Below are 14,973 nucleotides of genomic sequence, written 5' to 3'. Positions count from 1 at the left end.
GCTACCGTTGGAGAGCTGAGACAACGCAAGTACTGAGAATACTGCATGTCATTATTTAAAACACATGCGTGATGAGATTAAAAAACCATGACTCAATCAATCAATCAAGGGGCTAATAATGCCAGTAGGCAGCAGAAGTCCTGAGGGCTACAAGTTTACATCATGACAGTTTTGTATAAGAGATAAAATGAAATAATCTTTCTTTAGTCCCACAGCAGGGAAATTTGCAAGATTACAGCATCAAAGGGTTACATTGCAAACAACAAGAGGCATTAGTAAAAAAAAAAAAATAAGATCTAATAAATAAGCAAGTAAATAATAAAGATATAGTAAGTAAATAAACAGTAAAAAAAACAAAATAAGATCTAATAATTAAGCAAGTCAATCATAAAGATATAGTAAGGCCTAGTAAGTAAACAGTGAAAAAACAAGATATATATAAAAAATAGACTGAATGAATGGTTGGGTTCACATTATTGCCCATATAAATATGAAATGTTGATATTGCACATAAATTAGTATCATCTCTCCTCTGCAAGATTTTCACTTGTCACTTGTCTTCATCCATTCCTGGCCTGATCCTATATTGATTCATACTATCAATACATCCATGGATCATGCTCATAGGTTGTTGTTTTTTTTGTTTTTTTAAATAGTCTTTATTTTATATTTGTAGACAATACAAAGAACAATTCAAACAATACATAGATAAACAATACAAATAGTGGACATAAATCAACAATCAAATCAATCTACATTTATTTGTATAGCCCTATACAATAACCAAAAGGTACCCAAAGTGCTTCACATTAACATAAAAAATAACAGGAATAAAAAACATAAATGGATAAATAAAAACAAAAACAAACAAACATAAAACTAAAATAAATAAATAAAATTATAAAACACAAAACATGCCAGGGGTTAAAGTAAATAAAATAATAATATAAAGGGCTCTTCAAGCATTTCTGAAAGTTACAAATAGTCCCTTTAAAAAAAATAAAAAAAATAAAATAAAAATAAAAATCATGCGTTTAACGATTTGACTAGATTTATTTATCACATTAAATAAAGTGTCTGCATAGATACCACTGTACAGCATTAATGTGGGTGTGCAGTGTGATGTCTGCGTGTCTCAGAGTAGTGACGTGTGTTAGCGGCTGGTCTGGTGACGTGTCTGTGTCTCTCTCTCTCTCTGTCTCTCTCTTGATGGAGCCTCTCTGACTCTCTGACTCTCTGTCTCCGCTGTCTCCGCTGTCTCTCTCTGGTCCCAGTAACACGACAGGACTCGTCTTCAGGACACCATGGGCAGTAGGTGACATCCATTTCTTCTCTACACGTGTTCAGGCTCTAAGATACTGAATGAACCTCCGACAGATAAACAAATAACGGAACATGAAGCTAACGTAGCTAACTGGCTAGCTTAGCGGCTAGCTGGCAGCTAGCTTGTAACAGCTAATTTAAAGCGTGTATTCTTCATTAAATCAAGTCTAAGATGTGTTTTTCTTCACAAGTCGGAGCTAATTTCTAACATCCTTCCCTTTATCTTTCTCACAGTTGCGCAAACTTCCTCTTTTACATTGATTTACTCAGTTTTATGTGTGATTGAATGCTAGGTAGCATCGCGCTAGCTGAAGGAACTGCAGGATAGCTCTCTGGAGAGACACGCTGGTTTCTTTTCTCCTGTTTTATACGAGCATGTTGATAGTTAGAAGAGTACTGGTAAAGGATTCAGTTGCATGTGTTAAATCACTTGCTGTCAAAGTCAATTTCAGTGATTGACACGGCTGATCTGTTGAAGAGGAGACACCCAGCAGCAGCACAGAGGCCTCCAACTGTCTATAAATGACAACACTTTGCTCAAGTGTAATTGTTTTTATGTCTGATTATTGCTAAGAAAATAGAGTTTGTTTGCTGCATTGGCTAGTTGTCCAGTTGGCAGCTGGTTAGCTGGTTGTTACTGATGACGTTGCCTCTAAACTAACCTGGTTTAATAAGAACAATGATAGACTTCTTGCAATGCTAAATTGGTTAGTATGGTATTGTAACAGACTCTCCTACGCTAAAATACAGTTTTAACCCATGAACAAGCGAGTCTGTTACAGTACTAGTAAAGGATTCAGTTGCATGTGTTAAATCACTTGCTGTCAAAGTCAATTTCAGTGATTGACACGGCTGATCTGTTGAAGAGGAGACATCCAGCAGCAGCAGAGAGGCCTCCAACTGTCTATAAATGACAACACTTTGCTCAAGTGTAATTGTTTTTATGTCTGATTATTGCTTATAAAATACAGTTTGTTGCTGCATTGGCTAGTTGACTGCTGGCAGCTGGTTAAGCTGCTTGTTAGTGATGACGTTGCCTCTGAATTAACCTGCTTTAAGAGCAGCAATGATAGACTTGCAATGCTAAATTGGTTAGTATGGTACTAGTAAAGGATTCAGTTGCATGTGTTAAATCACTTGCTGTCAAAGTCACTTTCAGTGATTGACACAGCTGTGTTGAAACATGTTTCAAATTTCCTGTTGTGTGTTGTTAATTGTTCTGCTTTAAGAGCCTCTACAATTGCCCCTGGGGGACAAATAAAGTGATTAGAATTGAATTGAAGAGACATCCAGCAGCAGCGAAGCCTCTACCTGTCTATAAATGACAACACTTTGCTCAAGCGTTGCTCAAGTGTAATTTGTTATTATGTCTGATTATTGCTAAGAAAGTACAGCTTGTTGCAGCATTGGCTAGTTGTCTGCTGGCAGCTGGTTAAGCTGCTGGTTAGTGATGATGTTGCCTCTAAGCTAACCTGGTTTTTAAGAGGACCAATTACTCAAAATAACATAAATAATTGATATATAATGTGAGTGTGTGTGTGGTGTAAATGCAATGATTACTTCTGTCCTTTTAACCTGCTACTGTCTCTTTCTGCAGTTAAATTTTTGGAGGTCATCAAGCCTTTCTGTGCGGTCTTGCCAGAAATTCAGAAACCAGAAAGAAAGGTAGGTCTCATTATGAATTATAATTATTAATCGCAAAAATTTTTATCTGTTCAAATGTACCTTAAAAGGAGATTTGTCGAGTATTTAATACTCTGATCAACATTGGAGTTGGCAAACATGCTTGCTTTATGCAAATGCACACATTGTACACAAAACAATGACAAATATTGTCCAGAAACTCACACAGGTACTGCATGTAGCATAAAAAATATGTTCAAATCATAACATGTCAAACTCAGTGTGTCAGTGTGCTGACTTGACTATGACTGGCTCCAAACTGCATGTGATTATCATAAAGTGGGCATGTCTGTAAAGGGGGGACTCGGGAAAACATTAATGAAAGACCTAGAAGCAGAGTCAATCGGGAGCTGCCTGTGTTTCTGAATATTTTCACTTTAACGTTGGCTTCAAACACTTGATTTGAATGTGTTTTGTATGATATTATGCTATATATGTATTTTGCATTTTTTTTATGTTGTGGCATCTGAAACTTTAATGTATGTTTAAACGCTGCTGTCTTGGCCAGGTCTCTCTTGCAAAAGAGATTCTTAATCTCAATGAGTACTACCTGGTTAAATAAAGGTTAAATAAGAAAAAAAAACCTTGTGGATACCCATAGAACCCATTTTTATTCACTTAACTTGAGGTCAGAGGTCAAGGGACCCCTTTGAAAATGGCTATGACAGTTTTTCCTCGCCAAAAGTTAATGCAAGTTTGGAGCATTATTAAACCACCTTTGCAAAGAGCTAGTATGACTGATTGGTACCAATGGATTCCTTAGGTTTTTTATTTTCATGATGTCAGTTTCTTCACTCTAGCTTTAAAACTGAGCCTGCTACGACCTCCGAAAGATTGATTGCATTAACGCGTTATTATCGCGTTAACTTTTACAGCCCTAGTCTTAACAAATACTCTTATTAAGTTGCATTATGTCTGCACTGTGCTATTATGAAAGGATATGAATGACATATGCTCTTTTTTTTTTTTAATCCTTGCAGATTCAATTTAGAGAAAAAGTACTATGGACGGCCATCACGTTATTCATCTTTCTGGTGTGCTGCCAGGTTAGTATTTTCATGACATCCAACCCACTGCTTCTGTTAGTGGTGATCGTGGTTTGTGACACTGTTTTATATCTTTTTCTTGATTCAGATTCCTCTCTTTGGCATCATGTCGTCAGATTCAGCAGATCCCTTCTACTGGATGAGAGTGATCCTGGCTTCCAACAGAGGTGCTTGACATGTATATGTTAAACAGAGTTATAATATACAAGAATTTCCTAAAAAACATTGTATAGACTGATACAGAAATAATCCCTCTCAGTCATCACTTTCACTAGAAGTGTGTTGCGATGTCGGTTTCTGCAGAGACCCTGCAGCCCTCTGCCTGTATTTTCTCTTTTCTTCTTATTTTGCTTTACTCGGGACGCTTCGAGGCACAAGTCCTTTAGCTCTGTCAGATACAAAGCGGCCGTATTACACGGATGATAACGGTCGTGTTATGTGCCATCGCTGCTCTCTCTCTACCTCCCTCGCTTGTTGAGCCAACAAGGAGTAGCCAACTTTGAATGCTGTGTGCTTAAAAGCAGCAACTGACAACGGTCACATATTATACCTTTAATCACAGAGTGCTTTTATGTCCTGTGCTGCTCCAACAAGTAGAAATAATCTAATTCCAACGTTGTTATCAGATCTGACAGAATCTCATTATCGCATGTGCATAGGCCCTTGTGCATTGTTTCTGTTGTTGTGCTAACTGAGGCTTACAGTGACACTAATGTTGTTGACCTCCAGGTACTCTGATGGAGCTGGGTATCTCACCCATTGTCACCTCAGGCCTTATCATGCAGCTGCTGGCTGGTGCCAAGATCATTGAGGTGGGAGACACTCCCAAGGACAGAGCCCTCTTCAATGGAGCTCAGAAATGTAGGTCTACCACTCCCTACATTTGCTATTTTTAGAACTTGTCACGTACCTTTGAAACTGTGAAGATTTGTGTATTTGTTTTGAAGATAGCAGACACAATAAACTGCTCAGTAACATCAGTAGTAGCTGTTCCTGCAAAATCGCCAATTGCAAATCATTTTCTTTCTGTCTTTTCACAGTGTTTGGAATGATCATCACCATTGGACAGGCCATTGTATATGTTATGACTGGCATGTATGGAGACCCTTCAGAGATGGGTGCTGGGATATGCTTGCTCATCATCATCCAGGTTAATACAAACTCACTGCTGCTCTCCAGCCTAAAATCTGGTAATGTGTGTTTCTGGAAACAGATGCGCACATTTCCAAAGTTTAGGCTATGTGTCTGAATTGTGTTTTAGCTCATTCAAGGTGTTAAAAACAATAGAAAAAATTCAATCCATTAATCATTAAATTTATCTTACCCACTAAAATAATATTTGTAGGCCAAAATATTTAATATTACTTTATATATACTATATACTTTATAGTAATCTGTCAATCAACCTGATTTGTGTATCATATATAGTGTCAGGTAGTGTGTGACGCACTTAGAGGTTGAATATAAAACATGTTAGCTTGTTAGCTCTTGTAGAGTACATGTTTTCCTTTACATTATTTTAAAATTAATTTACAAATATTTTACAAATTTAAGATTCTGAATCCTCTCCCTCCTTGGGATGAGCAGAAATCCGATAATTAAAACCCTGGCTTCTTCATTGTGACTGTCATAATGTTGTTTTGTACACCGCTGTTTTGAACAGCTGGCTGTCTGCCTGAATCGGCTCAATACAAACCTCCTGTCCGTTTCTTCAGCTCTTTGTCGCAGGTCTGATTGTGTTGCTGCTGGACGAGCTGCTCCAGAAGGGCTATGGTCTGGGCTCGGGTATCTCTCTCTTCATCGCGACCAACATCTGTGAGACGATCGTGTGGAAGGCCTTCAGCCCCACCACTGTCAACACCGGCAGAGGTACGGGCGCTGGGAATGAACACATTTTGAAGCTGAGGGAAGATGCAGGAGATACATCTTCATCTGTATTATAATGGCTAACCCCGTGACTCCTGTTGTTTATCCAGGTACTGAGTTTGAGGGAGCCATCATTGCTCTCTTTCATCTTATTGCCACCCGCACGGACAAGGTGCGCGCCCTGAGAGAGGCCTTCTACAGACAAAACCTGCCTAACCTCATGAACCTCATCGCCACCGTCTTTGTGTTTGCAGTGGTCATATACTTCCAGGTGAGCTGGCAACACCAACTAAACACAGTCCAGTGTCTTACTGCACTAAAGGAATTTGGACGACATGTTTTGAAGTAAATATCAGCTTACTGATGGGCGCTCTTTGTTACCTCTCCAGGGCTTCAGGGTGGACCTGCCCATTAAGTCAGCACGCTACCGTGGACAATACAACACCTACCCCATCAAACTGTTCTACACCTCCAACATCCCCATCATCCTGCAGTCTGCCCTGGTCTCCAATCTCTATGTCATTTCTCAGATGCTCTCAACGCGTTTCAGCGGCAACTTCCTCGTCAACCTACTGGGTACCTGGTCTGTAAGTATATAACCTGAGCTTCGCCTCCTGCACATCCAGTCTCAGTCTTTGCGACGTGTTTATACACCAGGAGATTGGATTAAAGGAACCGTGTGTAGCATTTAAGGGGATCTATCAAGCCCCCAGGAAGGGCGCCGGGCTTTGAAGCTAATTTTCGTAGTGGCCAAACAGTTGCACTGCAACTTCCGTGTCCGTCACGTGATGCCATTGGGCCCAAAAATACTTTTTCCCATAGACTTACATTGGGAAAAAGATGTATGTAACTCAGCGGATAATATTTTTTTAGGTAAATCAACTTCCTAGTACAAACACTTGAATAGCCCTTATTTAAATCATTAGGTCCTAAAAGTTGTAAAATGCACCATTGAGCAACTCTCATAGGAATGAACAGGAGCCCGCCTCCAACGCTGTATCCAGTTTTCTTTATACATCCAGGGGATTTATTAGCAGGAATGGAATATAATATTCATAACTATATTTTCATTAGTGTTAATCACCTGAATGAGCCCTTCATATCTACATAGGGAGCGGGTCCTCTTCACGGAGTCCGCCATGTAGCTGTAGTTTCTACACTAGCCCAGAACGGACAAACCAAACACTGGCTCCAACGAGAGCCTTTCACGTTTTTACCTTACCTGAAGGCCACCATAGTTCTCCAACATGCTTGTGAAACTGCGGTAGCGTGAGCCGTAGAGTGCAAAACCGTGGTACCGCCTGTCTGACTTCCGTTGCTCCTAAAGTAGTGTTACTATGGTAAGGATGGCGTCTGAGCGAGGCGAATGGCGTCACCACGGTTTTGCGGCTCATTTTATCACAGTCTTGGAAAGGGAGGAGTGAGCGGAGGGGTACTAGGTGGTTGCAATCTGCAACCACGCCACTAGATGTCACCAAACCCTACACACTGTACCTTTTAAGGACTCTTGGTGATTTTCATAAAGAGGGCAAAGTCAGTTTCGGTCTCTTGCGTTGTAGTTAAGTCGTGCATCTTACTAACAAAATCTTTTTTTTTTGTTTAGGACGCCACAAGTGGTGGACCAGCTCGAGCCTATCCGGTGGGCGGACTCTGCTACTTCCTCTCTCCTCCAGAGTCGTTTGGTTCTGTCCTGGATGATCCGGTTCACGCTTGTATCTACATTTGCTTCATGCTTGGCTCCTGCGCCTTCTTCTCCAAGACCTGGATTGAGGTCTCAGGATCCTCTGCCAAAGATGTAAGCCTGCGTTTGCAGAAGCATTTGCTACTTGCTTTGCGCCAGTCCCGCATGAAATTAACATGCGTTTATCACTGTGTGTGTCTCAGGTGGCGAAGCAGCTGAAGGAGCAGCAGATGGTGATGAGGGGACACAGAGAGACCTCTATGGTGCACGAGCTCAACAGGTGCAAACAGAGTTTCATGTTTGTTACTTGCAGTAGAAAGTTGTCCTCCAGAATATTTCTGTATTAATTAATGGATTTACTATTCACAGGTACATCCCCACAGCTGCTGCCTTCGGTGGCCTCTGCATAGGAGGGCTGTCGGTCATGGCTGACTTCCTGGGTGCCATTGGTTCGGGTACAGGAATCCTCTTGGCTGTGACCATCATCTACCAGTACTTTGAAATCTTTGTAAAGGAGCAGAGCGAAGTGGGCAGCATGGGAGCACTGCTTTTCTAGAAAATACCAACCTTCTGACACACATCAGACAAAGCGCATCCACCTCCCCCATCAGTTTTGTTATTTTGCTTTTTGTTTTTGCAATTCGCACAATCAGTCCATTTTGCAGCTGGGATAAGCAACTTTACTCCACCACCTGTGTTTTCAACCATTACCTCTCTAGCGTGTCAATGCTGAGAAAACCACGTCGGTTGCTCCCAGCGTTGAGCATAGTATTGTGCGTCTTCAGTCCTTTTACTCCAATAGCTATAACCCATCTCTCTGCAGGCTGCCTAAGTCCCCACTGACTGTCTTATCAGCTGAAGAATGCCTAAAAGCACACAAGTGTGAGGTGCTGTCTTTGACTTACCTCAGGCATTGTTCATCGCAGCATGTTCAAGGAACACTAAGACAGCGACAACAGTGCTTATTTCAAGCTAAAAGCACTGCCTGGACATTTCAGGAGAGTTGAAAGAAAGCCATGTCATGTTCATCATAAGTAGCAATCGTGCTTGAGGTTTCTGGGGGCCTTTTAGTAGGATGTGAAAGTATAAATAAAATACGCTTGTACTCCTCATAAGGTTTCTGGTAATCTCAGACAAGCTGTTGGTGGATTTTATTTACTTATATTTTGATATTTTAAATGATGGACTGTGTTTATATTCACTCTGGTCTTATGTGGGGCACAGTGCTTGTCCTCCGTCTCTGGGTCCTCAAAGGAAAGTGTTTGTCTGTGTTGTCATGCTCTTTTATTCCCAGACTGAATCGCTGCACAATACTGCCGAGGTTGTCGGGATGAGGGTGGGTTTGATAGGGACGAAAAGGGGTTTCATTTTGGTTTTTACTTTATGTAACAGACATAATTGTGTTATTAAAAAAAACAGGATTTTTTTCCAACATACTTGGAAATTGTGTTTTGATTTCTCTTGTCTCCTTGTTGTGCTCTGTCCTTGCATGTTCGGGGACCACTACAGGATACTGGTCGTGGGTGAAATAAGTACGGGATAACATACAACGAGCTGGTCATTTTTGTAAAATAAACCCCCGACAGGGCAACGCGGCATCGGTCTTGCATCGCCTTGTCTGGGGTTTAATTCACAACAATGACCAGCTGACCAATCAGAATTGAGTATTCGACAAAGCCGTGTAATAATGAAGAATAACACGTAGTGCCATTGCAATTGAATGCTGTTAGCACATGTTATGGATAGTTAAAGCTGGATTTGACACTAAAGGGCAGTAAGGCTACAAACAAGTACAGCAACAATAATTGACATAGTTACTAGGACTGATGCTCTGATATTAGCCTCTACAGTTGAGACAAGTTTATGTCCATCGAGTTGTGATTTATAACTCAGCTGTAGTTTAATTTAGTTGCTGTAACTACCAATCACTTAACTTCCACTAGTGGTCACTGTATGAGGTTTAAAATTGACTTGCTTCACATGGTAAAGAGTAAAATATAAGTCTATAAGGGGGGATTTTGCTATTCAACTGATTGTATATACCAAAACATCACTACCAGCAACCTTCTCACTTTACATTCAATGCTTTTATCAAATTTTCTGTTTTAATTTAACAATGAAAATGGATAAATAAGAAATGTCTTCAAGACCAATCAGAAGTCTAGTTACCTATGACTAATTACTACTTATAGATATCCTATGATCTGAAGAATGAGTCCCCAAACAAGTTATGAGGCAATGCATTGATGGATATTTAATTCAATCGGGTGATCATTAAGAATACATTTTCTAAATTATTTTTATTTAATTTTTTTTCGCATTTAATTTACCATTTTGTACAAAATTCACTTTTCCATCTGCTCGCTCTTTACATGAAAATCTGGGGCCTTGTAGCTTTTAGACTGGGATGTGTGAGCTTCAATATCACCTGTAGTTTGTCATGCACACCAATATAACAGAAATTAATCTTCTCCTGAGGGATGGAACAAAAAGAGGTACAGAGAAAATTTCAGAGGGTGTATTGTATAGGCGTTCAGGTTAACTGTAACTCAGGACTCACAAGGTCATATGACTGTAGTAGAACTGGACAGGAAAGCAGGAAGAAACTTGGTAAGTCAAAATAAAAATGGGAAATCATTGTTTAATTTATTTGTAAATTAAGTTTATTAAAAATTATTCACAAACATATTTTGATTTCACTTTTTTAAAGAAGTGTATACACATATATATGTAATTTATATATATATATATATATATGTATGTATGTATATATATATATATGTATATATATATAATTGATATTATAATATGTAATTATATATTATTGTAATATATAATATAATCCATTTTTATTTTATATATTATTATATTTTATATATTTAAATTGTATATATATATAAGAAATAAGGAGTTGATATAGTTGATTGCATCTCCTCCCATTTACTGTATAAGCGCACTGTAAACGTTTCAAGTGTGATTCCTGTAATGAACTGAGCCTCTTCTCAATGTGGTCCTCATGCATCCTGCAGTAGTGTCACACTCCTGCCAGCTTCCTGTCTATATATATATATAGATATATATATATCTATATATATATATATATATATCTTTTAGTCGTTTTATATATACATATACTTTTTTCAGAGCCAGGGGGATTTTTTTAACCAAAGAGCACAAATAAAAAGCTTTCTTATTTTTTGTATTTATTATTTTGAGATAAAAATGGTTTTAATGTACTGTTTGGTTTCATTTTCGAATCTTATAAATACGGATTTAGAGTGGCTAAATTTGGATTTATGAGTCTTAAATTTAGCTAAAATTATGATCAAATTTATTCAATACAATTCTTTACATTTGTTTTTCATTATTGTTAGATTTTGTTTTATATTTATTATTTCTTTATTATAAAAAGGGACTGGGTGATGTCATTACCGTGCGCCCACATGTGACCGGCGGGTCAGAGGAGCGTCACGGGTCTGTCTGTCTGTCTGTCTGTCTGTCGGTCTGTCTGTCTGTCTGTCTGACTGTCGGACGCCGGCTAGCTGGTAGTTTCTCCGATGAGCTCCTCGCAGTTGTTAAGTAACTCCTCTCGCACCGGTCATCTTTTATAACAGAGGGCGACGGACTGAACCACCGGCAGACATGTCGTACTGCAGACAGGAAGGTAAACACCTTTCATTCATTTCACTCCAATGTCACGAGCAGCCTCCATGCTACTGCAGGTTAGCTCCACGGCTAGCAGCTAGGGAAGCTAACCCTCCAGTAAAGGTTATTACTGTACTGACTTCATACTCTGGTCGCTGCAGTCATTAGATGGTATGTAAGTCACAAAGTGTGAGAAGCTGGCTGTGATCCTGGTGGAGCTGTCAGAGTTATCAAACAGCTCTAAGAGCAGGTTAACTCCAGTCAGAGCTCTTAGCATAGTGAGCCATCAGGGGTCACTGTCAACCACACAGTCCAGCTGTACTCTCCAGGACCACGTTTTACTACTTCTACCTATAAAGCCATTATCATAGGTCCAGACCCCACTTCTCTTAGGTTCTCTATCCCAGTGGTTCCCAACCTTTTTCATGTCAAGGACCCCCAAATTGACACACATTAGGTCACAGACCCCCATTTGATAAGATTTTGGAAAGATGTTGGTTGTTAGATATGATTGATTAAGACCAGAATAGTTGTCAACTACAGTTGAGTAGATGTGAGGGAAGGAAAACCCATGATCAGAATAGTGAATGACTCACATTGGGCTCACTTCTGTAGTGAATTAAATAGTGAAGATTCACTATTCCCCATTTTTCTCCCTCAAATGACCCCTAGGGGTCCCCAGACCTCTGGTTGGGAACCACTGCTCTATCCTGTTGTTGCATCAAACCCAGAGCAGAAATCTGGGTGTTATCTTTGATAACGAACTTAACTTTCAATGTCAGTCATTGATGTTGATGTTTGTGTTTCTGTCATTTAAGGTAAAGATCGCATCATCTTTGTGACCAAGGAGGACCACGAGGCTCCCAGCAACGCTGAGCTCATCGCAGATGACCCCAATGATCCTTATGAGGAGCAGGGTTAGTCATTTAGTCACTGTGGAAAAAGTGGACCTGACTTCTAAATAGGGCTGCACGATATGGCAAAAATCCTCCATTATGATATAAGTCATTTCATGATATAGCATGTTTTCTGGTAATTCAATAGTCTGTATGAAATAACCACACGTCTGTGTGAATTAAATACAAATGAAAAGTACCTAGTATTTTCTCATATTAAGAACTTGAGTGCAAAACGAACATAAGTTTGAAGTAAAATTATAGAGAAAAAGAAATGACTATAGGTTTAGCCTACTAGCCTATGTTGCAATATTTTGACGATATATATATTTGTCACATTGTCCAGCCCCAAACATTCCTCCTTTTCTCACAAAGGTAACCTATTAACTAGTTTCCTGTTTGTTTAGGTCTCATCCTGCCAAATGGAGACGTCAACTGGAACTGCCCGTGTCTTGGCGGCATGGCCAGCGGACCGTGTGGCTCTCAGTTCAAGGAGGCCTTTTCCTGCTTCCACTACAGTAAGGAAGATGTGAAGGGCTCCGAGTGCATCGACCACTTCCGTAACATGCAGGAGTGCATGCAGAAGTACCCTGAGCTCTATCCTCAGGACGAGGATAAAGCAAGCTCCGCCCAGGCAGAGTCCAGCTCTGGGTCTGTCTCCGCCGCCCCGACTGAGGGCTCTGCCTTACCCACTGAACCTCACTCTACCCCGGCCACGTCTGACAGCACGCCACCTACAGACAACCAGACCGCCAGCTAAGGTCCATCAGTTGTCATCCAGGCTCCTCTGTGTGTGCAAGCACTGCCCAGCATAAGTGACTCTCCATGAAGAGCTCTGATTGGTCTCTCCTCCTGTTAAAGCCTACAGAGAGGACTTACTGACACAGCTCTGGTGCTCATGGGCAATATTTACAGACCATCAGAGAAGGACTTTGTGAATGCAGAGAGACGTAGCGTTTGTACAAAAGTAGAGGCTGCTTTGTTTGCTGAGCACTCACACACAAATCATTGAATAACATGATTAAATGACAGCAGGTCACGCTGTTTGCTGCAGAGACATTAGTTGAAGGACTCACCTTATATGCAATAGGAGTTTAATTTGCTGCGTGTTCATGTCAATCAGAAGAGCTTGTTTGTTAGCGGTCATTATGTGTGTTAATGTTGACTGGTCACGAAAATCATTGAATCATCACCAATTATTCACTTTGACAGAAATCAACACAGTAATCACTAGATTTTGTTCAGCTAATTGTAGGAATTTACCTTGAGTTTTGATGCTTTCTACAACTTAAAGGTACAGTGTGTAGGATTTGCCGACATCTAGTGGTGTGGTTGCAGATTGCAACCAACTGAGTACCCCTCAGCTCACTCCTCCCTTTCCAAGACTGCAGTAACGTGAGCCGCCTGAGCCATCCTTACCATAAAAACACTACTTTAGGAACAGAAGTCAGACGGTCGCTGGCGTTACCACGGTTTTACAAAGGCTCTCTCTAGAGCCAGTGTTTGGTTTGTTCCTTCTGGGCTACTGTAGAAACATGGTGGAGCAACATGGCGAACTCCGTGAAGAGGACCCGCTCCCTATGTAGATATGAAGGGCTCATTCTAAGCTAACGAAAACACAACGATTCTTAGTTTCAGGTGATTACACACAAATGAAAACATAGTTATGAATATTATATTCAATTTCTGCTAATAGAGCCCCCAAAATCCTACACACTGTCCCTTTTAAAGGCCCAGACACACCAACCCGACATCAAAGAACTAGCGGCGTTGAAGGCCAACCTTTGAGTCGCCTCATGTCGCCTTTGTCTTGGCCAAAAAGTTGCACTTGAACACACCGCAAAGACTTCAGCCAACGGCCAACAACCACTCACGTTCTGCGCGATGAAATAACTCATTCCAGATGACCATGTCATTGTGAAAATATCCGTGTATTGGAATGATCAGATGAGATGAAGATGAAAGATGAGAAGAGCCTTCTGTGTTTTTCCTCTTGACTTTACTCGTTGGCTTGCTTTCCTCACTTCTGTTTCTCTTCTCGTTCGTTTAAGCTGAACAGCCAATCGGAGTGATTTCTTTCACCAACGGGCGCCGCTGCTGATTGAATATGCTGAATCGGCCAAAATAATTCCAGCACGGGCAGACTAGGCTTGGTGTGTCAGGGCCTTTATAGTTAATCTCTAGACCAAAACGCAGGTAACTGGTAAGAACACAAGGCTGCTGTTTCAGCTTCTGTTCAGTGAACATTACATTGATAGTAAGAAATGTTTTTAGCTGTTTGTTGACATCTTCAGGGTCTCCAACTACATCTGTTGCCGTGTGAACAATGGTCGTCATATTTATTAATTCACTGTATCTGGCCTTGACCAAAGTGGTTTGTCACATTTAACTGTCACTGCGTAAATGTCTCTGTTGTCTTAACACTGTCTCGAGAGTCTCCAGTTGGATTCTGTGTTCACCATTCAATGACATTCAGGCCTTAAAAAGACTTGATGGGTTGTTCTCAAACATGTCCAGATTAAAAATGATCGTTGAACAATTTCAATTCATATTTTTGTTTTGTTTTTCTAAAGCCAAAGCCTCTTATATCGGTCATTTTTCTTTTCATACGTTGATAGTCTGATGTATTTTATGGGAGCTTTTCTCACTGAAAGTTGAGGAAAATGGGACTGTCATCATATTTTACAGCCATATCCCATTATATTGCCTTTATATTAGTAATGTTATAGTTTCATAGCATTTTATTAAAATCCAAATGATATAGGTTTAGCTTTCAAAATGTATTATATTTACTATTTGAAACCAAAGTTATAAATAATATTTAAGAAACCCA

At 40.1% G+C, this 14,973-nt stretch overlaps 2 protein-coding genes across 2 annotated transcripts; both read left to right on the top strand.

Annotated features, from left to right (window-relative positions):
• The first annotated feature begins 1,173 nt into the window (after positions 1–1,173).
• Positions 1,174–9,035, top strand: LOC141752346 (protein transport protein Sec61 subunit alpha-like). The gene is made up of 12 exons (XM_074610244.1): positions 1,174–1,311; positions 2,921–2,988; positions 3,987–4,052; positions 4,141–4,219; positions 4,782–4,913; positions 5,093–5,202; positions 5,768–5,921; positions 6,029–6,189; positions 6,308–6,505; positions 7,522–7,713; positions 7,803–7,879; positions 7,969–9,035. The coding sequence occupies exons 1-12, from the start codon at positions 1,305–1,307 to the stop codon at positions 8,153–8,155; spliced, it is 1,431 nt and encodes a 476-aa protein (XP_074466345.1). The 5' UTR covers positions 1,174–1,304; the 3' UTR covers positions 8,156–9,035.
• Positions 9,036–11,044: 2,009 nt separating this feature from the next.
• On the top strand, positions 11,045–14,685 carry chchd4a (coiled-coil-helix-coiled-coil-helix domain containing 4a). The gene is made up of 3 exons (XM_074610001.1): positions 11,045–11,263; positions 12,063–12,161; positions 12,548–14,685. The coding sequence occupies exons 1-3, from the start codon at positions 11,242–11,244 to the stop codon at positions 12,898–12,900; spliced, it is 474 nt and encodes a 157-aa protein (XP_074466102.1). The 5' UTR covers positions 11,045–11,241; the 3' UTR covers positions 12,901–14,685.
• Positions 14,686–14,973: the final 288 nt, after the last annotated feature.

The sequence above is a fragment of the Sebastes fasciatus genome, chromosome 1, assembly GCF_043250625.1.
Source record: "Sebastes fasciatus isolate fSebFas1 chromosome 1, fSebFas1.pri, whole genome shotgun sequence".
Taxonomy (NCBI): Eukaryota; Metazoa; Chordata; class Actinopteri; order Perciformes; family Sebastidae; genus Sebastes; species Sebastes fasciatus.
Note: the sequence above shows the minus strand (reverse complement) of the source record. Positions and strands in the feature narration are given on the sequence as shown.